Genomic DNA, 26382 nt, shown 5'->3' on the forward strand with positions numbered 1-26382 from the left:
CTCATTTTCCATTGGATAATCAAATCTATTTATTGTTTCAATTTATTTTATTGTGTAGTTGCAAAAATATGTGTCCTGCTATCTTTTTAATAATTATGACTTCATTACGTGAACAAATCATGGTGTGATATTACTCTGCAGTGAAAAGTCTTTTTTATATATAGTCTATAGTTTTTATGAACCAGTCATGTATTTCTAAGAGTAAAATCTTGATTAGGGATTAAAATGATCGCATTTGCCACATTAAGGTTTCAGTATTCCTCTGAAATGTTAAGTGAAGAACCTCAGAACACAAACTTTCTACGTTTCATGGCCTTTGACGTCCCATCATGAAATCTCTGCTGCCCCCTGCTGGATATTTCACTACAACACGACATGAAATTAAGTTTTATCAGCGCAACAGTTTCAAACTTGCAGGACTTGGGTTTGAGCTGTAATTTCTCTTCCAGTCACATTGAGATTTCACCACTTTTTAAAAATTTGGTGCGTGTTTGAATTTTATAAAAAGGTGCCTGTTTTTCATTCATCCCTCCCATCCCAGCAGGAATCTGCTCCTTACTTCCCTGCCGCTCCTGACGTAGTTGCAGCCTGCTGCTCCCTCCCCCTTTCCCGGCTCCTCCTCTGTGGAGCTTCTCGGGCGATCGAGCGATTGTCTCACACTTATACAAAAAAAAAAAAAAAAAAAAAAACTTCCAAGACTTCCTGAACTTCCCTACTCTATGAGGGCTAAAGGACTTAACCGATGGCGGATGCAAGCGAGATATAAAACCGAGTTTGGTACTGATGACCGACCAGGCGGACGTACTTCTGACCCCGTTATCCACTCCAGAGCAACTTCCCTGCAAGGACTCTCGGGGGAAAAGCTCGACGTGAGTCTGGATGAGATGCAGGCAGAGTGGAAGGCCGCGTTTTGCATTTCAGCCGCAGTGAAGACTCCTCAGACATGATGGATGGTTGATATTTGCATGCACATCCTGCTTCATGTGATGTATTTGAATCATGGGACTGCGGTAACTTTAAATAGATGAATGCGGCGCGGACGTGGCAAGGGTCAGACACGGTTACTTTGCATTTCGAAATTGTAGATGACCAAACTTCTCATGAAACCTTTTAGGATAGTTGATAGCGTGCTTTGGCTACTTTGTACATTACTTTAAAAGTAATCGCTCGCTTTTTAATGGTGCCCTCTAGAGCCCAATTTACGCACACGAATCAACATCAGACCAGGCCTTTATCAGTTGCCCCATGGCCAGATGTTAAATTACCCATTAAAACAACTTGTAAAAGCAATGTGGTAAAGAAGCCAGTGACAAACAAACAAAGCTGCAGTTTATTCTGTGTGATGGGACGTGTAAAGCCTATATGCAAAGTGTAATTTAACACCTTGTAACAGCTTTGACATCCTACCACTTTGTTTCCTGTGTCCAGGTCTGAAGTGGACAATGGAGCTGAGAGGAGACAGAGAAGGCGTGGACGGACACCTGCAGACCTCAGGCTTCAGCTAGACATAGAGTCAGACCCCCCAGAAAGCAGGAAGAAACCAACTGGCCTGAGGTAAATAGTATTGCGTTTATATGTGGCTTTATACAGTTTTGATGGTTAAGATACACTATGATGTTGTTGTTAGGTCATTATTAAGTGCTTATTGCTAGTCGTTCTCTGTTAATTCAGGAACCAGTCCTGGGAAGAAGTAGTTGTTAGTAGACCTATAATTAAAACCATAAACACTCTTGTAAAGGTTAAAATACCTTATAGTCCTACACAGTAAGGAAAATGTGTAAAATTTTGTGCAAGTGCTCACGTGTTTTGTTTAATGGAAACTGAATATCTTTGCGTTTTGAGTAGAGAGAACATTAAATGACTTATTTTATTGACCAAATGGTCCAAATGAGTAATGAAGCTGGTTGCATTTATATTGAATATTAACTGTGGGTTGGTTTCATGTCCAAAAATGTGTTGCTTGCTTCACTAATTGCAATATTTATTAATCTTTAGTTGCTTTATGAATGCTAAAACTAAGATTCAATCACACAGAACGCTTTTTCCTTCAAATTAAATTATATATTTTGCTTAAATTGGCTGAAATCAGCCATATAAGCTTTAGTGTCTAGCTACTACACCTAATAACACACTGCATAACCAAAGTGCTGTTTACAGATTTCATTGTTGCTGTGTAAGCAGTCTTTATGTAACAGCAAGCAATACCAAGCAAAGCAAAATATAGGACATGATAATAACATAATGATGTCTCAGTCTCAGTATGATAGCTCTCCTGCTGCAGCTTCTGTCTCTTGTCTGTCCTCTTCAGGTGTTACTAGGATACTTAACCATAAACACTGACCTTTTATTTGACAGACTGAAACCTGCAGAGCAGCTTTCTCCAATGCCGAGTCTCTGTGACTTTGAAACAAAGTTTGAGCGGAAGAAATCGCAGCCGAACCATGTACAGATATGTTCTGATCTAACAAATTTCAACAAATTTCACTCAAAGAATTGACATGTTTTTGCAGTTTTGGAATAAAGAAATGTTCTTTTCAGTTATCGAAGACAAATGTGCATTATCACAAGTTATTCAAGGAAGTCAGCAGAGATGAGTTAGTCAAACAGAGTAAGTTTCAGACTCTCCTTACACATAAACAGATTGATGAATGAATGATTTTAAATAGTTTATTTTATTGAAATGAACATATATTTGTCACCAGGTTACACCTGCGCCCTGCAGAAAGACATTTTATATCAGGGAAAAATGTTCGTCTCTGATAACTGGATCTGCTTTCACTCCAAAGTCTTTGGCAGGGACACCAAGGTTTGCTATTCTTAAAATATGGAGATTCATTCATGTCTCTGTTGGTGATTAGTTGCATGTTAAGGTTATTTTCTTATTGCCAGATTTCAATCCCAGTGATGTCGGTGAAATTCATAAAAAAAACTAAAACTGCCTTGTTGGTGCCAAACGCTCTTGTGGTTGAAACTACAATTGATCAGGTGAGGAGACTGTAGAAATAATCAGCATTCTTGTTATAATGTGAACAGGAAAGTCACTCTAAACGTCTCTTTTCCAGCATGTGTTTGTGTCGTTCCTCTCTCGAAACACCACATTCAAACTTCTGAAATCCATCTGCCTTCATTTGGAGGTATATCATATTCTCTTTTTTAAATTATTTCAAGCTTATTGTGACTTGAATTGAAATTGAGACACGGCTTTATATCTTTTCATAAATGATTGTAGGTATTCTATACTTAAGGAGATCACAAGGACCCATTTATGCAGCTTTTATTGCCATTAAATTTAACGTAACCTTGTTGGCACACAATTGTTTTTTTTTGTTTTGTTTTTTTAGCTCAGTTGAGCCTTCTTAATGAGTTTGATTATTTGATAATAATGACCAACACTTGAGAAAAGTTTTAAAAAGTTCACTGAAAAGTTTCAGCACCAGACAGCAGAAGCAGCAACCAACTAACCCTGTAGCATTTAGCTTCTAAAGGGTCTTGCAACCTCTGGAGACAATAGAAACAAAAAATTAGGAATTTAATACTTTAAAAGAGAAAATCTTTATGACCAAGAAACATAGCAAAATGTGTAGGGTTTTAACTGTTTGCTAGCATGTTAACCATAGTTATGAAACGCCTCATTCTGCACTTGTGTGTATGCTGAATGCTAAGTAGCAATCAGCAGCTAGTCAATGTAGCATGAAGATTAGCTCTGTATAAAGGTGCAGATGCTGACTTATAACAATACATAACAATTTATACCATGGTCTGGGTGAATACTCGATTCTGATTGGCTGGAAAGTGTCCATTAAAAAGTGATAATGGACACCTATGAAAGAAGTTCTGGTCAAATAGACTTATTGTTGTAAATTATTGCGCTGACTAAACGGTAGTTGGTAACCGTGGCAACAGAAACTCAGACGCCGGGCTGTAGACACGCCAGATCAGAGCAGCCTGCAGGCTTATTGAACGATGTAGGAAACTATCTGTGGACTTTGTTTGAAACAAAATGTGACATGTTATATACTAGAAAATTAAAAATAAACAAATAAAACAAAAAGCATAGCAACTAGCTAATGAACATTCAATATTCAAATGCTAAAGGGGGTACCTTTCCTGCTGGTGAAGACTGAAATAAATAAATGTTATCTTCCTTTAAATGAAATAAAAATATGTCTTACACTAACCAAACCTATGAAAAGCAATGCAGCTTTATATCTGCTGTATACCTAATAACTGTTTGTAACAGTTAGCTAGAACAACCAAACAGAATGATGAGTTTAGTGTTGTGTTTATAGCTTGTTTATCTCTCCCAAGTGACCAAATGAGAGGGTTAACCTTTAAAGGATGACATTTGTACTAGCTGGAAAAGACAAATATTTTCTTGTCGTTTTACAAAAATGTAGATGCTGTCATTGCAGGTGGATAAGCCTTGTAGCAGCCCAGTTACTTCCTCCTGTGAAAACAGCTTCAGAGCTGGCTGCCCGTCATCACTTCCTCTGGTCAGTCAGGGGTCTGTCCGTCCATTTTCTGAGATGTTTTGCAAAGGATGTATTTATTGTACATTTTCCATTGTGGTAAAAGATCTACTGCAGGGCCTTGTTCTGATGTAATGCAACACCCAGCCTGTATGTGGTCCATTCTATTCTTCTGTGCATATGCACTGCAGGACTTTTCTGGAGATTTCTCTGACCTCGATGGAGTCGTGCAACAGAGACGGCAAGATATGATGGAGAGCAGCAGTTCTGGGTCTCAGACTCCAGATTATGACAAAATACGTGGTGTGTGCTTCATTTTCTCCATTAAAAAGACTATGGACTTATCCTAGTATACACAACACCTTTTAGGGTTAAGGGTGTCAGGTGTCACTGAGGCGTATACAAATTTTCCTTGTTTCTAAGGTACGGCCAAGTGATGTGAGGCTTTGATTTTTTGATGATCATTTATTATTATTATCATTATAAAATCATCAGTTAATTGTTTATGACAGTCAAAACTTATTTTCAGTTCTTTGGATTGTCTGTCATACCAGTTGCATTTATTGATTTGTAAAGTTTTGTTTGTATTAATAATTACTGAAGCTAGGTGGCAACTGGAATTACAGCTTCTTTCCGTTCATTTGCAAAGATTTCACCGGCCTACAAGACCCATTTCTAAGTGCAGTGAAGAGCAGAAAAGTTTCAGTCCATGCAGACATTCACCTTCAGAGTCCAAGCCAAAAACATGGCACCACCCTCAAGAACGGTACTTCAACGCTGAATTAGTGTGAATAAAAAAAGCTTTTTAAAGGGTTGCTTTTATGTCTCATGTGTAACATGACTCATTTGCCTCATTGTTTTGCTTTTATAGGCTCAGTCAACCCAACTCGTGGACCCCCACCGAAGGTCAAATCCTCACAGCCAAAGTCCTTATACATGATACTCCTCATTTATTTATTTTTGTGAGTAACCTGTCATTGTGTGAAGCACAAGAATACAAAGAGAATTCCTGTTTCTGGAACATTAATTTGCATCGTCTGGGTGTGTTAGCCATTGTTCTGTGTAGTAAAGGTTTAAGTAGCCATACGTTGCTGTGTTTGTCTTCACAGAGTCAGCATTCTTGTCTTATCCTCCTGTTACATGGCTTTTAAGATTGTGGCTCTTGAGCATCGCTTGAACTCCATGTTGTCAGTGGGAGAACACATTCGCAATGAGTAAGAACCAGAGCCACGAATTTAAATTCTACATATCCACGAATTTTCACTTGACTATACTGTTTAAATCTTTTTCAGAAATAGTGTAAGCCAAAGGCTGCAGGATGAAGTGAATGCTGAGATCTACGGGGAACTGTCTACCAACTTGTTCAAGCTAGAGAAGGTTTGTTTGGGTGGTTTATTTATTGCACACATGAACTAACTGTGGTTCAGTTCAATTCAGCTTTATTTGTATAGCGCCAATTCACAACAAAGTCATCTCAGAGCACTTTACAGACATAATAAATTCATTGTGATCCAATTAAAACAAATCCACACTAGTCCAATTTATAATAACAGCGTTCATACAAGCCAGATCATATAAAATAATAGCCTAGCTAAGAAAAAACAATGGATTGCATAAAATGTTGTCTTCAATTCAGTCCCCTATCGTAAGCATGCATGGCTTGGTGGGCGACAGTGGACAGTTGTGTGATACAGTAAAAAAAAATGTTGGTTTGCATTAAGGAAAGCATACTTAGAAAACTTACAATCCCAAAATAAGCAAATTGGTCATCCCAGGTGGCTAATTTCTGTTTACATTAATCAGATAATGGGTCATGCAGGGTTAGCATTACCCCTCATTTAAGGCAAAACTACAGCCATGTTTGTACAATAAACATGAACCCACAGCTAGCAACATATTAGCTTAGCATAGCATAAAGACTGGATACAAAGAAAAGACTTCTGGCCTGACTGTAGAAAATAATCTCCCAATGCCCCCACTCCAACCCAAACCTCTACAATATTATGTTTAATTAAAAACATAAACAAGAATAAAACAAACCCATTGTTTTGCATCTAGAAATACTCCACCATTTATCTCCTTGTATATTCGTATCTTGTAATTCATTGAATTATATTTACACATTTCATTTTCTAGGATTTTAAAAATGAGAAAATATGCACTTCTGACAAAAACAAATCAAAACTATCAAGAAAACTTAATCAAAACCAAAAATTCTTGAAGGAAAAGAGGGTGTACCAAAGGTCTACAATACACCATTTCAGTTCAAGTCAATTCAGCTTTATTGGTATATAACCAATTCACAACAAAGTCCCATTATAATATAATTCTAACAAATCCAGATCCATATTAGTCCAAATTATAATACCTGTGTTCATTTGAGCCAGTATATTTATAATAGCCCAGCTGTGAAGAGTAAAAAAATCCATCAAATCATCTTTTTGATTCAATTCTCCATCCTGAGCATGTATGGAGCTGTGGGTGACAGTAGAGAGGAAAAACCCCCTCTTTACAGGAAGTCAACAAACTTCAGCCGAGGTCACGACAGAGTGGTCAACAAGCATCATTACACCAACCAGGGATACCAGATTGGAAAGTAAAAGAGAGGATCAAACTAATGGTAATAGTTTCATATTTATAAATGGAGAAAAAAAAGAGTGAAAAATAAAGGGAAAGACTCAGTGCATCATGGGGCGTACCCAAGCAGTCTGTGGCAGCATAACTAAAGGGATGGCTAAAGGTTACACAAGCCAACCAAAACTATAAACTTTATCAAAGAGAAAATGCTGAAGCCTAATTTTAAAAAGTAATGATAACGTTTGCTTAAAAACATTATCATTGTTTTTAAACATTATCATGTTTGTGTCAGTATAGTGTCTATGCTTTACGTAAAAACAACTCCACTGGCCTGATCGGGCTCTGCCCATCATTTTGCATCAGCTTTTCTCAAATGAAAAACTGCACCAAGCATTTCATTGGATGCAAAATCCGTGAAAGCCCACTCAGCACAGTGCAGGCTTAGTCTTCAACATTTTTCATTGTTTTACTTTGAAATACTTCTACTACTTACTAAACTACATTTTCATCATTGTTGGGTCTGACATCATGCAAGAAAGTGTATTTAAGTGTACTAAAATGTTTAGTAATGTTTCATTGTGGCCTTAAGAACACTCCATTTGGAAGTCAGTTTGAAGGAAACTGGTTAAACTTGCATTTTTCCAGAGAAAATTAAACCTGAGCTCTGAGATTCTCCAGGTTTCCAGGATATTTTTTCATGTATTTAATGGCGGTGAAATATAGTTGTTATGCTAACTGAATTTTGCTGTTGCTTTTTACCCGTTGCCATTGTTTAATTAGCTCAGTGGCTTGTGTGTTTGATGTTTGTTTTGTGCTGTGTATCTTTATGACGCCAGCTCTGCAGCAGCCTGAGACCACACCCTTTTTGTGCTGCTATGTGGGATTTCTCTCCACCATATTTTTCCATGCATGCCTTATGACACTGCATCTGTTGATAGATACTTAAACAAGTCTTTCTGTTTCCATTTCATCAAAAGGGACTCATTTGTCTTGGTCTGGCTGCAAGTTTCCACTTGTTTCCAGTAGTTAAGCTAAGCAAAGCTAAGCTAGCTGTCTGTTAGTTCATAACACAGAAACAAAGCAGAATTAATCCTCTCATCCAGCTCAAGGAAACTGGTCATCACTGAAGTATTTGCAGTAATTTAAAGCTCCTAATTGACTGATGAGTATTAGTATAATTCTATTTCTTTTTTCTCCACCCTAGATTCAAAGAAACCTCCAGAAGCTCCTGGAGGAGACCTAAAAGAAGACTGTTTTTCTGTTTGCCAGTCCAGAAGGAAGCTTTGCTGTTAATTAGAGATGCTGTTTGAGCTCTTTGGAGCAGCAGTGAGCACATTTGGTGGCTCTGCTGCCAAAACATGGACAGCAAATACAGAAAGCTTTGCCTAGAAAGCTGTGTGAAAGTTTGTAGTGCAATAATAGCCTCTTTCTGCTGTTCACTCAGGACTTTTTTTATCCCTTATTTTAAACAAAGCTGTGCCGAAGCTGTGTGGTAGTGCTAGTGAAGCAAGAATGGCGTATTTATCTAAGAGCTTGTAGCTTGTTTTATTTCTTCAAAGGTTCAAAGGTCCAATACTAGTGTTTTTAAACACTTTCTAAGAGGTCAAACATTTGTTTTTAGATGTTTTTGCTTGTAGTGCAAATAAATTATATTAATGTAAAGTGTATAAATTACTGATGTGGGATTTTTGCTCAGTAGGTAAACTCTTTCTCTATAAATAGAAAATGATGGTGCCGTTGTAAATAAAGGTGTGTAGTTTGTCCTGTTAAAACATTTCCAAATAACTTGTGAGAACAACTGACTTAATATGTATATTTGCTGTAAATGTTTTACTGAAATACTTAACATGAATTATTGAAAGACATTTTTTAACCATGAGAGAATTATGTTTATGAAATTAACAACTTGAAGCCATCCTGTGTGAAGCTGTAACGTTAGAGTTGGTCAATAATTTCTGGAAAATGTTCGGTTTACATTTAAACCACAAAGCGTTTGTGCCTTTAACTCCTGCAGTGATTGTATTTCAGCCCTGAAATAAACTCCTTTCACTTTGTATCTGCTGAACTTTGCTTCAACAGCGTTCCCACATGTCGGGAGGCACCAGGTTGCATAAGCCCGATCACACAGTCGGGTGACACACCTGCAGCCCAGTCAAATGAATGCAAACAGCTATGGTGTAATGTGATAATAGGATTATGTGGTTGAATGCCTGCTGGCAGTTGTGGCAGAACAACTCAGTTTACTACAGTTTACTTCACTAGACCTAAAGCCCAACTTTTAAAATGTGACTCAACAGAATGATCCGCTGCTTTATCAGATAACTCCAACAGTAAGCAAAGCAAAGGTCTTTATTATAAGGAGCAAATATACTATGCGACTTTACATTGTAATAGAAGTAAAGTTTTATCTACATTCATTAGTTTAATAAAAATACAAAACTAAATATTTTAGAAATGTAAAGTCCTTGTATTTTTTAATAAATTTGAATTGATATACACTTTTTAAGAGTACCACAACCTATAGTAAACATACAGCTTTAGAAATAATGGTTTTTCTACATTGAATACTTCAGATATTCCAAGTACATTTTCTTACTTTTAAAAATGCGCTATTTAAAATGATTGACTTACTAGAAGTAATATTTTCAGAATCTTGCAGAGGTACCTATTTTAGGATACTAAAGTATACTAAAGATATATAAGTTCTACGCAGTAAAATATGTCACATTTCCCTCTGAAATGTTGTAAAGTTCACAAAATAAAGCAAATAATCATGTGCTAAAATTGCTAATTTAGAACTGAAATATTGAAGGTATTTAGTGCAATATTACTGTACCTTCTGAGTATTTTTACAGTGTGGTATTAATGGTTTTAGTTAAGTGTATATTTATGGCTCTTAACTTGAATCTCATTTACATTTTTTTTCTACTTTAGAGTACAAACACATGTGGGTTGAGTGTTCTTAATCCAGTACTCTTTATATTATTAGTACAAATAAATCTTAAAAATAACTTAAAATTTGTAGTGTATTACTGAGAAATATACAGTAAAGTACTTAATGCAAATTTCATTTAATTGAATAGCAATGTAATATTATGTTATAAATAAAAGTCTTTCTGTCTGGTGTTTGTACATTATCTCAAGTACATTTACTCAAGTACTTTATTGGTTTAATTGCTGATGGTTTTTTGGTTCTCTGTTTTTCAGTTTAACCCTTTAAGACACACTTCAATCAATATTTTGCTCAGAACATTGACAGTCTGAAGGCATTTTCTTTCATTTCAGATTTCGCAGTATCATGAGTTAGTGTTTATTTATTTATTTATTTATTTTTATTTTTATTTTTTTAAGATCATCACATAGACTTAAAATACTGAACTAGTATGACAGTTTTCTTACTTCATATCTTAAAGTATCTCAAAATTATAAAATAGACCAACCAAGTGACAACAATGTGCTTAAAATATTAGAAATGTCTTCCACAACACACACAAGTACTTTTACTTTTGGTATTTTAGAGAAGAAAATACACTGGGTTGGAAGGTAAGGCACATCCCTCTCAGATATGGAGTACAAGAAGAAAGTGAAACAAACATCCATCTTTTGGGTATTAGTGGATTTTATCTGAGACTATCTGAAGTTTTCAGTAATTTTACTGCCTGATACTTTTGAATTATGATTCTACATCTTTATTTCCAATATGTCCATAAATCATATTAAACAACATGATGGATTATGCACGAGAAGACAGACGCAAACATCCTAGACATTAGAAACAGAGAGGCATGTCATGCATGGATGAAATCAGTGATGTGGATGTTTACGGGCTCCCCAGCTCAACAGCCCGCCTCCTCCGGGTTCTGGACCAATAACTCGCGCGCCTCCACAGCTCCTCTGCCTGTCAACCCGCGTTCAGCCCATTGCATGACGTAACGCCCAGTCTGAAAGTGCAATGGCGATATTGGACAATAACACCCATCGCGTTTGGAGACCACATCAGTATAATGTGGCTAACGTTGAAGAAATCACCTCCAGCCGGCTGCAAAACCACATATAATATCGGCACAGCGCACGAGCGTCAACCCGCGACCAGGAAAGGTGATTCCACAGCATCTGCACGCGATGACAGTTTAGACTAAAACACTGGTAAGTGCAAACTCCGGCGATTGCAACAGCATTTGCGAAATGCATCTCCAGTAAATGGTCTTTTTCAGGCAGCAAGATTCAGATTTGAAAGGGGCGTGGCGGCGTGCTGGGTACCACTACTGACTAAAGGATGCTGATAGCTTAGCAACAGAGACGAGGAAGAAAAAGAAGGGAGAGAGCAGAGACAATGGATGTACGATTTGTCAGCACCGTTACTGGGTAGGCTGAGCAGAGCGTGTGTCTGAACAGAAAGAGAGAAGCTCACCACCAGTTTGCTCCAAGTGAAGCGTAAGAAGCCGTGAATGCAGAGTGGAAATGTAAACAAAGGGTGTGAGTCTCTCAGCTGGCCTGTGATGCTCTGACACACACATGAACCATTACTGCTGTTTATCATAATAGGGAGATGAGATGTTAGACCCATCTTGGAGATGAATCTAAAGGCCCACTAGTACTGGATTACTAACTGGTTTAGAGAAAGAGCTTCTAAACGGCTACCTTTGTTTGTCTTTTTTTAACTGTAAACTGAAAAAAAAAATCTTTGTTCTGTTTTTCATTGTTGGTCTGATTACTAGCCATATGATGGTGCTACTTTGGGTTCAACGAGGACATAAGACATTAGTTAAAATCAAAAGACAACACTTTTCTACTGAACCTGCTACAGCTGTTTTTAATCCCTTTACTTTTTCTAATTCCTTGAAGAACTAGTCATGTAAACATCAGATATTCAAGGTTAACACCCGAAAGACACTTGTACTGTAGCTTGACTAATAATAAATACTTAAAGATACTATATTCTACAATATTTTTATATTTGCTGTTAGTTTGTATGGTTTCATTGGGAATCTACTAGAATATAAATGATGACGCTCTTTGAAGCACTTATTTTCTACACATGTATCAAACCTAAGGCTTCATAAGTTAAATAGTGACAGAAGAGTTTTAAGATATTTTATGAACTACAAAACCATTATCAAACCTATAAAGTTGTAACTGTACATAATTGTAGCCAATAATCTCCAGAGTGATATTACAAGCCTTTAGGTGTGCTTAGTGAGCAACTGGTTTGACATGTAAACAAACTGCAGGTGCTGGCATCCACACACCAGAGGGCACTGCAGAAAAGGTTATTAAAGCAATAAAGGAAAAAAAAAAAATGAAATAGTGATGAATTACGCCACTTTATGTGCTGGCAAACATGGACGTTGAATAAAAACACTTGAACTTAATTGTATGTGGAGGTAAAATAGGCTGATTGCGCATACCAACAAAAGATAAACAAACATATTCACACGAGATAGTTTGGCTGAATAATCCACGGTGAAAACTATTTCATTAAACTGCCTTTTTTTTATTATGTGTTAAGAAACGTCAGCCATTTATTCAATAAAAAATATCTTTAAATTTATAAAAAATGAAGGAACAATGGAAAATGTTAATAATTAACCCTTAAAGCACATTACCCTTTCCTGGTCGCAGGAAAGTTGACAAAATAGCTAATATTTGTCTCTAAGGAATGAAATAATTTAATCAGAATCGTTTTAGTACCGACATTAGAAATGTCAATCATCTGCTTTATCTATGTCACTCGTACTAATGCCTGCAAGCTGGTTTATGGATGAATTATTAAACACAGTCAGATTTACTCAGCTCTGATAACATCTCCTGATCTTGACTTTTAGCATCTTTCCCAGGTGTGACGTGTGAACAGACACCATGGCCTCGCAGGAACCATCCCCTCCTTCGTCCATGGAGAGTAATAAACCCGGCTTCCCAAAGAAGATCCTGGGCAACAAGCTGGAGGACAAGCACCTGTGCAACTGCTGCCACAATATACTCAGACGGCCATTTCAGGCCCAGTGTGGCCATCGCTTCTGTTCCTATTGCTTCAACAGGACTGTGAGGTGAAGATCTGATCAGACAAAATGTGACTTTTTGAGTGTTGAAAGTGTTATATGAAGGTGTCAAATATTTTACTGAGGAAAATTAGCATTACTATGGTGTAGAAATTAAGTGAATTTCAAACATTTAGAAAGGCTTAATCTTATTGCATAATTTACTAATCTCACCAAACTCTACCAGCTCACACCAAATAGCAGACTGGTGTCGTTAACTGGTAAACAAAGAGACACAAAGGTGGTGGAGACCAAAACAGTGGATGTTGGAGGTGCCTTTGATAGAAATAAAATTTCCAATTATTGTTGCTCTCCAATTCCTGGATGTGTAAAGAAACACGTGGTTGCAATAAAGACTTTAGAGGTATGAATCCAGGGTTGAAATGTTTTTTTAAAGTCCCACAACTTATTTACTTCTTTCTATATTTCACCTGTTTGCAAAAACAGTGAAAGGAAGCTTGAAAAAACACAGATGTGGGTTTGTTGTAGCATTGTGTTTTGGTGGTTTTTAAGCTGATATTTGAGTGTGAAAATGTGAGTTTACATATCGTTTCTGCTGCCCCCTAGTGGCAAATAATAGCACATTTCTAGTGAAGCGTTCGTATGAAATGGATGAGTGTTGTTTTTTTAGTTGATTTTACTGATGTATAATTTGAGTTAGCAACACTGTTATATTGTAGTTGGTCAGCATTTAACACACTGAATAATGTTTTATGAGATATTTTTGGTTTTATCCATCATCTTTTGCTAAATAGTACTTATTCGCAACTATTACTGTAAAACATCTACAATTATCATTGATGCGTTTATTTAGAGATTAGTTGAGTTGGTTTATATTCTCCTGTGTGGCTTTATTTATACAGTGTGTCAGGATTACTTAACTATATTTTGTGTTATAATCTGAATCTTTACCTAGTGAGTAAAGCAAAACAAATTTTGCAATAAAAAATGACATGAAGCAGTGTAAAAAGAATATTCTTATTTAGCAAAAGGCCCATGAATACACTCTATATCATTTCTTTCCATCTCTGCAATTTGATGTTTGCATGTTTTTAAAAGTTTATCAGTATATGTTGTTGTTTTGTTGCAGTAATGGACCCCAGAAATGCAACGCTTGTATTAAAGAGGATATCTTTGAGGACCCCACATCGATTTTGAAACAAGGATGTGTGAGTATGATGTGTGTTCATATCCAGTTACGGAATAAAGTTTTACTTGAATCTTTTTAAGAACTATTGACAAACCAAAATCTACATTTAAAGCTGACTTGCAGCCACACTTCTGAAACTTAGTGTTGCCCCAATAGTTTAGTAATCAGAACAAATTCTAAGGAATCTATAGTGGAACTACTGTTGTGAAAAATGTCTAAATTAATACACAAAAAAGTGAATGTTACAACTGTCTTTAAAATTTTCATTTTCAGTTTATACCAACAACATATTTCCAAAAATATAAATAGGAGGCGCAAAAGACCACAAAAAGCTATTTAATGCAACAAAAATGAAAGTGGTGGGTGTTTCACAGTTTAAATCCTCAATGAAAGTCTTTTTATTTCAGTAAACCATTCCTAAACACCACAATGCTTGTATTAGCATCTCCATGCTGTAACTTGACTCCTATGATGAAGAATATTCTTAAAAAAAGTCAGAAGTTATCCTTGTCAATCAAACACTAGAAGTGTGTTGTGATGTATTTCTCCACAGAGGCGACCCCCTCTGTTAGTAATTCCCTTAACGCTTTTGTAAATTGGTTTTTGTGACGTGTTTTTATGACAAGTACCAGCTAATATTGTTGGACATGAGGACAGTAACAGCACAGCAACCGATTCAAAACACTTTCAAGCATGGTAGAATGGGGACTTTAAACGTTCATTCATTTAAGGTGTAAATAACTGCAATAAGTTTTATGTTCTTTTTACACTATGTTTTTTTTTATTTTAGGCTTTTCCTGACAATGCAGTTCGAAGGGAGGTAGAAAGCCTGTCTGCTGTTTGTATAAATGAAAGCTGTACTTGGGAAGGCACTATTAAAGAGTACGAGGTGAGCTGATCTTTATCATTATCACATTGTTTTTGTTTATTTTTTTCATTAGTGAAATATATTTCTTTTTTAAGGTTTCCAGATGTTTCCAACATAGATTGTTCTTCTATATTTTGCTTGCTTGGCTCAGCTCCGCACCTTAGGTTTGATATCAGCTTTGATAACCTCTGTATGATGAAGTTGGTTCCTGGAACTCTTAAAGTATTTCCCACGTTTGCACCTCAAATGGTCCCACATCATCTCAGCAGGGTTTAGGTTAGGGGTAGGCAAGTTTGGACCCAGTGAGCTGTAGTCCTGCGGGTTTTTCCTGTTTCCCTGTTTACACTTTTTGTTACCAGCAAAATCATATCAAACTGGTTGTATCCAGTCGTGTCTTCTGGTCTTCAACAAAGTGGTATTCTCCTTCCAGTTTCTTCGGTTTGCTGTAGACTCAACATAACCTAAGAAAAAACTCAAAGTTACCTCAGAACAATTCACTTTATGGAAAAGTTGGGGACAAACTTTCAGGTAATTAAAGGTTGCAGGTGCATGTGCTGAGCTGGAACATAGATTCAGTGACACACTGAAACATTTCTTCATCTATTTAAAGCATTGTGAGAAGTCCATATTCAAGTTGTCTGATGTGCATTCACTGATTTACAAGCATTGTAATAGCAGGCATATGTGTGCACAACCAGGAGCTGCATGTTACATGCATGGGTTAGTCTGAGATAAGGCATATGAGGCAGATAATCCATCAGCCAGAACAAGTAAAGCATAATAAACTGGTGACAGAAAGAGCAAAGCATGACAAACACCTGAAAGTGCAGTGGTTTACTGGAGGAGACAAAGAGATATAATGTGCAAATATAAATATAATAATACATCTTGTGTCCTTATATCACCACTGATGTAAATATAGAAAACTGAACATGTGAGCACACATTCTGTGTCTTTGTGGGAAACGATGCATGCAGGGTTTTTATTTCTGGATGCGTCCCTCTGGATTCTGCTGGGGCCACATCATCTGCTGCAGGACTTCTTGTTCTTGTGGCTGAACATAGTTCTTCATGACTCAGGCTGTTTAGACTCATCTCTCCCCTGCAGAATAATTTAGAAACGTCTCCCTGATGGCGATGGATCAGAATCTAAACATCTAAAGCTCTTTAAGTGTTTGCACAGTTCTGAATTCTATGTACGCAGTTAAGACTGTTACCATTCTGCCACTTCATCTCAATGTAAACTCCTCTTTCCACAGCTGAACCACGAGGGGAAGTGTGAGTTCATGATCATCCCCTGCCCCTCCTGCAAAGAACGAATCCGCTTCAATGAACAGGAGCGCCATAATGAGCGAGAGTGCCCGGAGAGGACACTCAACTGCAAATACTGCAAGGAGCCGTTTCACTTCAAAAACATCAAGGTTAGAAATGATTTATTTAGACTGGAGGCGCTCGACTCGTCTGGGCTTGTGTAGCAGATTACAGCAGCTGTTTGTGTGGCATTTAAAGACGCACTGTCACTTCTTTCAGGCACATGATGAGATCTGCCCCAAGTACCCGATGATCTGTGAAGGCTGTGCCAAGAAGAAAATACCCAGAGAAAAGGTAAATCAAAGACACAAAGGATCTGCAGAAAAACACTTCATATTGTAATTTTCATTTTTATGTCTAGCTTGCGCCTCTTATAACAGAGTCTAAGTTTCAGCTATAAACTCTTTAAACTTAAAGAAAGTAGTTAAACATTAAATGGTTTAATTTATAATCAGTTAATTTATTTACCTTTTAAATATTTTTTCTAGTATGTGGACCACATTAAGTTCTGCAGCAAATTCCGAACTCCCTGTCGATTTCATGTCGTTGGATGTGACATGTCTGTAAGTAACCCGTACCTTATAATATCACTATAAAACACCTTAGCATACTTTAGCATAATGACTAGATTGGCACATTATCAAATGTATCAAATCAATTTACGACCAATCAGAGCAGACTAGGCCTTTTTAAGAGTAAGGTCCATTAAACCTTGGAGTCCTGTTCCTATTTTGTTATGAGTCTATTTGAATACTTTGGAGTCATAGTAAACATTTCTGGGATTTGTTAAGATGTGTACATATCAGTGTATGTGTTATTGGTGAAGAATAAATGAAGATGGCACATAGCACAAATGAAAAAAGTTTAAGGCTTGCCTAAAAAACAATCAGGAAACAGGTTGAATATGATTATTTCTTCTATCAAATCATTGTACAATATGTGAACATTAGCTCAGCAAAGGTCAACCCTATTAAAGCAGAATAAAGTCAGTGGTTTTAGTACAGATAGTTCAGAAGAGGTCTTTAAAATGGGCATTTTGGCAGTTTGGCACCATCAGTTCTTAACATCCCCTAATTGGCGGACCTCAGGTTTTAGAAAGGTAAAGACAAAAGCTAAAACAAAGCATTTGGCACAGATGGAGACAATAAATGCTGTAAATTTAGAAATTATGAAAATAGTGTACGTTTTAAATGAGGAAGCATGTTAACGTAATTTAACAGACCCTCTAAGTAAAACTATAAACATGTAAATGAGTTGCATGGCCTCTTTCCTCATCACAGATATTTACTTTGGGGTTCTTATCAGATTAACTGTGGGCAGTCCTACGTAAGATATAACATTCAATGCCAAATACATACCCTAATAAGATTGACATCTTCTTTTTGCCTTTTTTGTACTTTCTTCTTGACGCCTCTTTTTTTGTAGGTGGAAAAAGAGAAGATTCACGAACACGAACGCGCCTTTGCTTATGAGCACCTCAACCTACTGCTGCACTATATCATGGGTATGAAAGTGAGCATGGAGGGCCTACAGCCCCAGGGACTGGAAACAGCCGGACACAAACTGGTAGAACTCCAACAATCCCTCAGGGAACTCGAGGCCAGAGTCTCCCTGCTCAGCACCACCTCTTCTGGGCCTCCCGTGCAGGGAGCCGCCGCCGCCTCCTCCTCATCCTCCAGCTCCGCCCCCCCTGGTCCACCTGCTTCAGCTCCTCTCCCCCCTCCTCCAACTCTCCCTCCCACTCTCACCGTGTCTACCTCCTTCACACCCCTTCCCAGCTCAGTGGGCGCAGCGTTGGAGCTCCAGCTCCACAGCGAGAAGACCAAGGTGGCCGAGCTGGGCCGCAGGTGCACTGAACTTGAGGTTAAAGCCGGCACATTTGAAAATGTGGTGTGTGTCCTGAACAGAGAGGTGGAGAGGTTTGCCACCACCATGGAGGCCAGCAACCGGCAGCATAAACTGGACCAGGATAAGATCGAGGCTCTGAGTAACAAGGTACAAAACTGAGCAATGCCTGATTTTTAGATTTAGCATGAATTACACTTATAAGGCCTCCAAAAATCTGCTTACTAGTCATAAAACAATCCTGTCTCTGAAGAGCATCAGCATCAGATCACATGAACATGCTTCCTGCATATTTTCTTAAGTTTCTAAATTTAAAGCATGATTATGCCACAAATGCAAATATTTAAAAGATAATAAAAGGTGAAACAAAAAAGATTTTTTTCTTATTAAAATAAGTTTATGTTTTTGTGATTTTTGAGACTCCGTGATGATTTAGTAACTATAATGATGTATAGTTGGAATAAAGACACGGTCTTCTCTCCGTTCTTATATAAATGTTTATTTGGAATTTTGTTGACAGAAAGTTGGTCTTTACTGAAAGTCACATCTTTCTGCCAAGGGATGGGAATCGACAACTGTTTCCACTCCGGAGCCGTTCCAAATGTTCTGAATTATCACAATTGTGCATCACTGGGCTTATAAATGTATTGGTGCTGACAAGTGCTGGCCAGCTCACTGACAATGTCAGACATGTGCGTCTATTTGTTGCTGGAAGATGCGATCCAGAGCATTGCAGCATTTTAATGAGAAACATGACGATGGCACAAGCTCTAATGTCTGTATTGGAAAACCCATAATAGTAACAGAACATAAGACAGACCTATATCCTTGCGTGGAGGAGTCTGCAGCCTAATCACTACTCTGCTCTGTGCTCCTTACGTGAGTAGAGTACAAGTACTTGCTGGATACTGCAAAATATTCTACAGGATATAGTATATAGTACTACAATATATTATTTTTCTCACAGCTGATTTGTATGTCTGATTATCAGCTGCTGATTATCTTTCCATTTGTTGTTCCATTTAAACTTTACAAATCATTAAACCTCTATAAATTAGATAAACTCATTGATATATGGACCTAGATTTTAATTCATATTTATTAATTGTTCACTTAGCGTGTATGTTAAAACCCCATGACTCAACTTTTGGAGATTTTCACACCTCAGCGGCACCTAACAAAGGCTAATTTCCATCTTGTCTCTTCTTTGAGCTCCCTCTAGTCACTAAAAGTCAGTCTGAGTGGGATGTTGACTCTTGTCTTGTCTCTTGCTCCGTCACTTTCTCTCTTTCTTTTCCTTGTTTATTCTTGCCTTTTGCGTTACTTTGTTGAATCAGACATGGCAAAACACAGCTGTCATGTGATGCTCCTGGCTGGAAAAACAGTTGTGCAGTGCGGTTTCTCAGCCTTGGGATGCTGCAGAGCAACCATGGTTTCAGGAATGTGTATAATGAATGATAGTGTGCAGTCAAAAAGAAATCACAAGCACAGAGTTTTGAGGCCAGAAACTTTTGTAGTGTTGCTGAAGCACACATTATACTTAAATTCAGTCGATCCAAATTATTACAAACATTTGGTGTGGTTTATTGAGACTACCATGAATCTTCCAGTGGCAAAAACCAACAATCTAGCAGTCTAGTTTATGCACGTGGTATGTTTTCAAACACTCACTAAGGTCAACAGATTCTAATAGTTGAGATGCTCACAATCTTTAAAATCTCATTTTAACCTGATGAGAAACACTTTTAGTTGCTTCTGCCTTTAACCGTAATTCTGTTAGCATTGGCTATTCATTCACTATTCAACAGGCTGAGTGTGTTTGTTTCCAGGTGCGACAGCTGGAGAGGACCGTGGGGCTGAAAGACCTCACAGTGGCTGAGATGGAGGGCCGACTGAGGGAAATGTCCGCCACCACCTTTGATGGAGTATTCATTTGGAGGATCTCAGATTTTGCCAAAAAACGACAGGATGCCATCGCAGGTCGGGCTCCTGCCATGTTCTCACCAGGTAACATTACCGTGTGTCTTTGTAGGTTCACAACGATGGTCAAAAATATCCGGAAGCACGATTTCCATCAATTACTGCTTGTCACCCTGTATGATAAAATGCATGTTTTCTTTCATTAAAGATCACGACAGCCCTGAAGTCAAGAGCTGAAATCTGCTTATACTGAATGTTCATGAACCGGAGTTATGAACCATGTCCTGGTTACCAGAGATTGTTTAGACTTTTACAACAAATACCACAATATTTGCTGACCTTCCCTTTCCTTTATTTTCCAGCCTTCTATACCAGCAAATACGGCTATAAGATGTGTCTGCGGATCTATCTGAATGGAGATGGGACGGGGCGTGGCAGTCACCTGTCCTTGTTCTTTGTGGTCATGAGAGGACTGAGTGATGCTCTGCTTAAATGGCCTTTCAACCAGAAGGTAAATGACATAAAAAAGGTTTGTTTTCAAAGATCCTGAGGTAAGTTTTTCTCTGTGCAAAAACAACAACAAAAGACTTTTTATTTATTTTATTTAATTTAATTTCAAATTAGCAGATAGACACACAAACACATAAGGAGCGCAATGGAAACAGCATTACAAACACTGACAAACTGTTTTGAGGTGAGTATTGAGTAGAATTCTGAAATGAGAATAGGATGTTATTGACCTCAAAGATGGAGGTAAACGGTTCCAGTCATAGAGGCCCTATTATTATTATTATTATTATTATTATTATTATTATTATTATTATTATTATTATTATTATTATTATTAATATTATTATTATTATTATTATTATTCAGCTGAACTTTATTCAAATTGTAGAGTTCAGCTGAATAACATCTAATAATGGCTGTAAATAAGCATTAAATTTAAATGCTGTGGCTATGCAAAGTTTTTCACCACTGAGTAAACTGTGGTCATCTCTGAGACCAAAACTGGCCCTGTGTTAAATGAGACAAACTATTAACCAAAAAAAGAAGCCCAGTTGACTTTATTCAAGTGAGGCCAAAAACAACATGATTACCATGTAGTTGGTAATGTTTCAGTATTCAGTAACCAATAAGAACTTAGAATTTTTAACTTCTGAATATAAAGTAAAAATAAAATCAAGAAAAACAGTTACCACATGTCAGATTTCCTTGTGTGGCTTTAAGTACAAGTAGATTTATTTCTTTAGGTTAAGTGAACTATAAATCTGCTGCGGAGAATTTGATGTAAAAGCAAAACTACATAAATTACCAACCTTAAAACTCAGTGTTTCTGACTGGTGTTGATGGCACGCTGATATTCACTATGCACATTCCTGGAGCCGTCATTGCCCTGCAGCATCCCTGGACTGAGAAACCACAATTCACAACTTTTTTTTCCAACCTTGGGCATCATGTAACAGCTAGGGGGCACTAAAATGTGAAAATTTGCCCAGGTTCAGTAGCAAAGCCAAACATAAGAGCAAAAACATTTTAACTTGTAACTTGTAAGGTCCAGAGAACCCAGTGTGTATTAAAGTTGAAGCTGGGTGGAGATAAAGATGAGGAGGTTGGATTTTTATACTCTAAGCTGGGTTCTGTTGTAACTATAGCTGTTGGGATGTATACCTGGATTTGTGATTCTAAATAAAGAAAATATCAATATTCTGTTGAGAAGACACTTGTGGTGATTTTGTGATCGAATCAAAACATTATGGAGTAGAATTTAATCAACAAAGGAAAACAGAACAAAAATAAATAAATAAAAGGTGATTTTTTTTTTTTATTGATATTGTAATAATATTGTTATCCTGACTGTTTTTGGTCATCATGTAGTAAAAATCAGAGCCCTACACATCCATACAGATCAAACTGAGCTGTTTTAAACTGGGCAGCCCAAACATAATGACAAGGTTGTGTTTATTCTGAGTTTTTGACGTAGTAGCTACTTCACACACCCAAATATATGGAGAATCACAGAAAATGTTGTTCATTTTTCATAATATGCCTCCTTTTAATACAACACTAGATGCTGTGTTGCTGTGGAGACGAATAAATACAATCCAGCATGTCCAGGTTTGGTTTCAGATGCCACTGGATGCTGACTCTATGTCATGTTGGCCTGTTGGCAGACTCAGACAGAAAAAAGCTGATGGATGATGTAATATTCACTCCTTGTGCAAAATAAAAAACATTTTAACTTCCATTACGTGCATTTCAAATTGATCATGACAATTGTTTTTAAACAAAACAAGTAAGATATGTGGATCAAATCCTACTTAAAGCAGACTTGGATTATGTTCTTTCAGCGCCTGTGTCTTGATCGGTTAATAAAATCGGTGGAATGGGCTAAATGAGATATTTAATTTTGAAGCTGATATCTGCCCATACTCGAATCATGCCGATAATATTATGCATCTCTAATAATATCCGCATGGATGTGTGTGATTTACCCATGTAGTTCATATCCTGTTTTACCACAGCTCTCTCTGTTGATGCACCAGCTTTGATAAAAATACTGAACCAAACGTAAACATGGTTTCTTCCTGGTTTTACCTCCAGGTGACTTTGATGCTGCTGGACCAAAGCAACAGGGAACACATCATTGATGCCTTTCGACCTGATGTCACTTCCTCCTCCTTCCAGAGACCTGTGAGTGAGATGAATATCGCCAGTGGCTGCCCGCTCTTCTGCCCACTCTCCAAGCTCGACGCCAAGAACTCTTACATCCGTGACGATACCATCTTCATCAAAGCCATCGTGGACCTCACCGGCCTCTAGATGGCTCCATGGGATGTTGCATCTGGCAACCAGGCAGCTCTTTGACCATTAAAGCTTCATTTTGGCTCAATCATGGTCCCATTAGGGCTCTTCTCGGGCACCTTACCGTCCCCTGCAGCTGCTGGGAGACTAACATGCTTGCAACTGTGTGCTGTATGTGGCTGCTCAGTCCAGACGGCGCTGGCATTGTCATACTCGGTGGTCTCTGTTCTGAGAACCACTGTCATTGCTGTACATTTTGAGTGCAAAACTTTCTTTCTTTTGACATCGCCCCACAGTGGGGGTTAAAATCAGTTCTGCACATTCGTTTTCAGCTAAAAGACACTGAGGCGAGCAGCAGTGCAGCATGGTCAGTGCAGTGTCGAGCAGCAGACCGAGATGTTACGACGGCGTGAAGAGATTTACTCTTTGTCTCTGGCTTTTGACGGCTTGTGAAACACAAGGGTTGTTTTAGAACAGGGCTGTAGATTACAGATAGCTTGTGTGATTCTTCTGATAAAGCTGGCTTGTAATAGAGGTAGAGCTTGATGCAGTGTTTGCTTCTTCTTGAAGATCGTGGGTGTTGTGAGCTTCCAGTATCGAGTGAATTTGCATAGACAAACGTGGAGTTATGTTATGAATAAGATTTTAGCCTTTTTTCATTAATTTCTGCCTTTCTTTAATAGCAAACTGCATGCCGCCAGCATTTTAAATCTGCTTCTTTTTTCAGCTGAGTTTCATGAGGGTTTGTTGTTAAAACTTGTTTAGCGAGTTAGCCATCCGTGATGGTGGACATTGCCTGCATGTCTTTGGAACCAGGCTATTTACATGTAGAGTAGAGTATTGTGTCTTTGTTCCTCTTAGGGGTCGGTGGTTCTGATTGGTGGTTTGGTACATCTGTGGAAGATACAGCGGAGTTACCAAGGAGGCAGGGCAGCTTGCCAGTCGAGCCCGAGGCATAAAACTTGCATGTGTTCTTGTCTCTGACAAACATGGACAGCTGGAGTTTTCCTGCAGGATTTGCTCACTAGCTCACATCTCAGCACATCGTACCGTGCCCCACCACAGACTGAGGTTAACACAGATTCCACGAAGTGAAGGAAATGTTTTTTCTGTCCATACAGTTACCAGTGCATATGTGTTTCTGCTGCTCTAAGATAGAATACTTATATAAATATATATAAACTAATATATATGTGGTGCAAATAATGTGTGTGGAGGTAGAGAGTCAGGAAATAAGTGATTGTAACATATTGTCAAAGGTTTAAGCCATTGCAGCTGATATTTATTGCAGATTGATGTTTAGTGCCGCCCCAGTCAAATCTTTGCTGTGCTCTCTCTGATTCCCAATGACACGCTCAACATTATAAATGGTTAAACTGTCATTTTTCTATGCGTCCACCAGAGATTGCTGTTACTTAGCATGCATGCTGAGGTTTTAAGGTTCATGCTGGCCTGTTTGAAAACCAGTCTCGACCTGTATTGAAACCTCTCTGTGCATGGGAGGCTTCAATTCATATTCACTATGGAGTTTCACACCGGTTTACCCCGTTAGCCAAGTGTGAACGCATTTATTTGTATTTGTTTAAATGGGAATACGTGAACATAGGATAGTTATTATTTTATACCCGGCACTGCTCAATACAGGCGGCTGCCTATAATCATAGCAATTTATAAATATGTATCTTTCATATCATAATGTTGAAATAAGCTAAATATATATATATATATAAATATATATATAGATGTTAATATACACAAGATGTTATAATAAACATAGTATTACTAAATACCTTATTAATTCTATATCTATAGACCAACCTTTTGTTTGATGGTTTGAACAGGCCAGGACAACTTCTTTGTGCAGTGAGGACTTTTAGAGTGCAATATGTGATTACATCCCTTAAACATCTCAGCTTTAAGGGTTTACAGGTTACAATATTTGTTGCCATATGTTTACATTACTCGTTTCGGCGCTGAAGAGCTGCAGCCAGTTGTTAACTTTTAGAGGGAAAATGGTGCTTTCCTTATCATCAAACATACATTTCTTCATCTATAAAGTCAGGAAGTGTTCATGACACTAACTGGCTCAGTTGACTCTTTTGAGGACCATTTTAATGTTTTTTATTATTATTATAATTAACTTTAAACCCTTTCAATGAAGACTGAGCACGTTATGAGTCAAATTACATGAACTTTTTAATCATTGAGTGTTCTTGTAACGTGCCAAAATGAAATATTACCTCCATATGCTAACAGTGTCATGCTGCAAGTAGTATTTTATGTTCTATGCGCAAACATGGTGCCAAATGTGTTTATATTTATGTTTGTATGTAAATATGCGTGGGTGTGTGCGAGCATGTGCCATTTTAATATGAAGCATGGGGCCATTAACTTCTGGAGCTGATGAATACTGTCCCAGGAAACGGAGGTTTCTGAATGTAAGCTTTAAGTTCTTTTTCTAAAAACAAAACAGCTGTTCTGTCACGTGATGCAGTGGACTTTAAACAACTTAATTTGTGCACTTTGTATCGCTTGTTTGTCCGAACAGGGTATTTTGTTGAGGGATTTACAGTACTTGTCAAAAGTATGGACACACCTACCCATTGAATCTAATGGGAAAACATGGCCAAACGTTTGACTGCTACTGTATGCACCTTGAATTCAGAGCCATATTTATTCTGATGTTGATAATTGATGTAAAAAGGACATGGAGTCTGTAATAAAGTTTGTTGGTTTCTGCATGTTGAGTTTTTAAGGTGTGTTTTTAGTAGAAAGCTGCTTCTACTAGTTACAGGAATACTCACATCCACTATTTAAAGGTCAGATAATGTAGAAATAATGTCAATTTTATTATAAAGTAGGTTCACTACACATTGAGATGCACCCACTAAAGTTTCCTCAGCTCTGAAAAGGATGAAAATTACCTCTGAAAAAGTGCAGCAGCAGCTTCTCTCTTGAAAAACTACATATTAGAATCATGAATTTATCTAAAAAGCGTTATAAACTATTTGCACAGTTATTTGTGCTGAAACCCCACAGACACATTTCTTAAACGTGGGTCTGGGTATGATGGGCCGGTGCCTTTCACTGCAGCAGCTCCGTCTTATCTGTCCAAAATATGGACATTGACGTCCTCATAAAAATGTCTTTTTTCCTCAAGATGAAGCTGGACTGCTGAATCTTGACCTTTCAAGCTCCCGTGTTGTGCCGTGTGTTTATGAAGTGGTTTACCAGCAGTTTGTAGTGGTTGACTACTGGAACCATTTTAAATTTTTTGTGCTCACTTTTCCTCTTTTCAAAGTCGTCTTCTCTTTGTTGCACGAGGTTGGCATGTCAGATTTGCATTGGTGTTTGTTCTCCCTCTCTTCTTGCTTTCTCTAACTAACAGACGTAGACCAGA

General features: G+C 37.7%; 2 protein-coding genes across 5 annotated transcripts; both read left to right on the plus strand.

The window, feature by feature from the left end:
* The first annotated feature begins 612 nt into the window (after positions 1-612).
* LOC121630348 (GRAM domain-containing protein 2B-like) lies at positions 613-9100 on the plus strand. Of its 3 annotated transcripts, none has more exons than XM_041970605.1 (14): positions 613-869; positions 1429-1554; positions 2356-2443; positions 2539-2608; positions 2703-2806; positions 2890-2985; positions 3063-3134; positions 4398-4493; positions 4661-4772; positions 5119-5235; positions 5341-5431; positions 5579-5683; positions 5762-5846; positions 8251-9100. In XM_041970605.1, exons 1-14 carry the CDS (start codon positions 784-786, stop codon positions 8287-8289), a joined length of 1287 nt encoding a protein of 428 aa, XP_041826539.1. In that variant the 5' UTR covers positions 613-783; the 3' UTR covers positions 8290-9100. The 3 variants fall into 3 exon arrangements, with proteins under 3 accessions (XP_041826539.1, XP_041826540.1, XP_041826541.1); XM_041970606.1 differs by having other exon boundaries at positions 614-869; positions 4413-4493; XM_041970607.1 differs by lacking the exon at positions 3063-3134 and having other exon boundaries at positions 614-869; positions 4413-4493.
* Positions 9101-10906: 1806 nt separating this feature from the next.
* On the plus strand, positions 10907-25723 carry LOC121630368 (TNF receptor-associated factor 2-like). Of its 2 annotated transcripts, none has more exons than XM_041970639.1 (11): positions 10907-11192; positions 12872-13093; positions 14175-14253; positions 15025-15123; positions 16361-16522; positions 16632-16706; positions 16901-16975; positions 17838-18407; positions 20087-20264; positions 20540-20688; positions 22782-25723. In XM_041970639.1, the coding sequence occupies exons 2-11, from the start codon at positions 12906-12908 to the stop codon at positions 22998-23000; spliced, it is 1794 nt and encodes a 597-aa protein (XP_041826573.1). In that variant the 5' UTR covers positions 10907-11192; positions 12872-12905; the 3' UTR covers positions 23001-25723. The 2 variants fall into 2 exon arrangements, with proteins under 2 accessions (XP_041826573.1, XP_041826574.1); XM_041970640.1 differs by having other exon boundaries at positions 12884-13093.
* The last annotated feature ends 659 nt before the right edge of the window (positions 25724-26382 follow it).

This window comes from Melanotaenia boesemani, chromosome 19, assembly GCF_017639745.1.
Source record: "Melanotaenia boesemani isolate fMelBoe1 chromosome 19, fMelBoe1.pri, whole genome shotgun sequence".
Lineage (NCBI taxonomy): Eukaryota > Metazoa > Chordata > Actinopteri > Atheriniformes > Melanotaeniidae > Melanotaenia > Melanotaenia boesemani.

What these genes read in the sequence shown, in the direction of transcription:
- LOC121630348 (XM_041970605.1), top strand. Translation starts at nt 784, where the DNA reads ATGACCGACCAGGCGGACGTACTTCTGACCCCGTTATCCACTCCAGAG. An exon ending in AGAAATCGCAGCCGAACCAT is followed by an intron (nt 2,444 to 2,538) that starts GTACAGATATGT and finishes TGTTCTTTTCAG; the next exon opens with TTATCGAAGACAAATGTGCA. An exon ending in GCCCGTCATCACTTCCTCTG is followed by an intron (nt 4,494 to 4,660) that starts GTCAGTCAGGGG and finishes TATGCACTGCAG; the next exon opens with GACTTTTCTGGAGATTTCTC.
- LOC121630368 (XM_041970639.1), top strand. Translation starts at nt 12,906, where the DNA reads ATGGCCTCGCAGGAACCATCCCCTCCTTCGTCCATGGAGAGTAATAAA. An exon ending in TGCTTCAACAGGACTGTGAG is followed by an intron (nt 13,094 to 14,174) that starts GTGAAGATCTGA and finishes GTTTTGTTGCAG; the next exon opens with TAATGGACCCCAGAAATGCA. An exon ending in AATGGCCTTTCAACCAGAAG is followed by an intron (nt 20,689 to 22,781) that starts GTAAATGACATA and finishes TTTTACCTCCAG; the next exon opens with GTGACTTTGATGCTGCTGGA.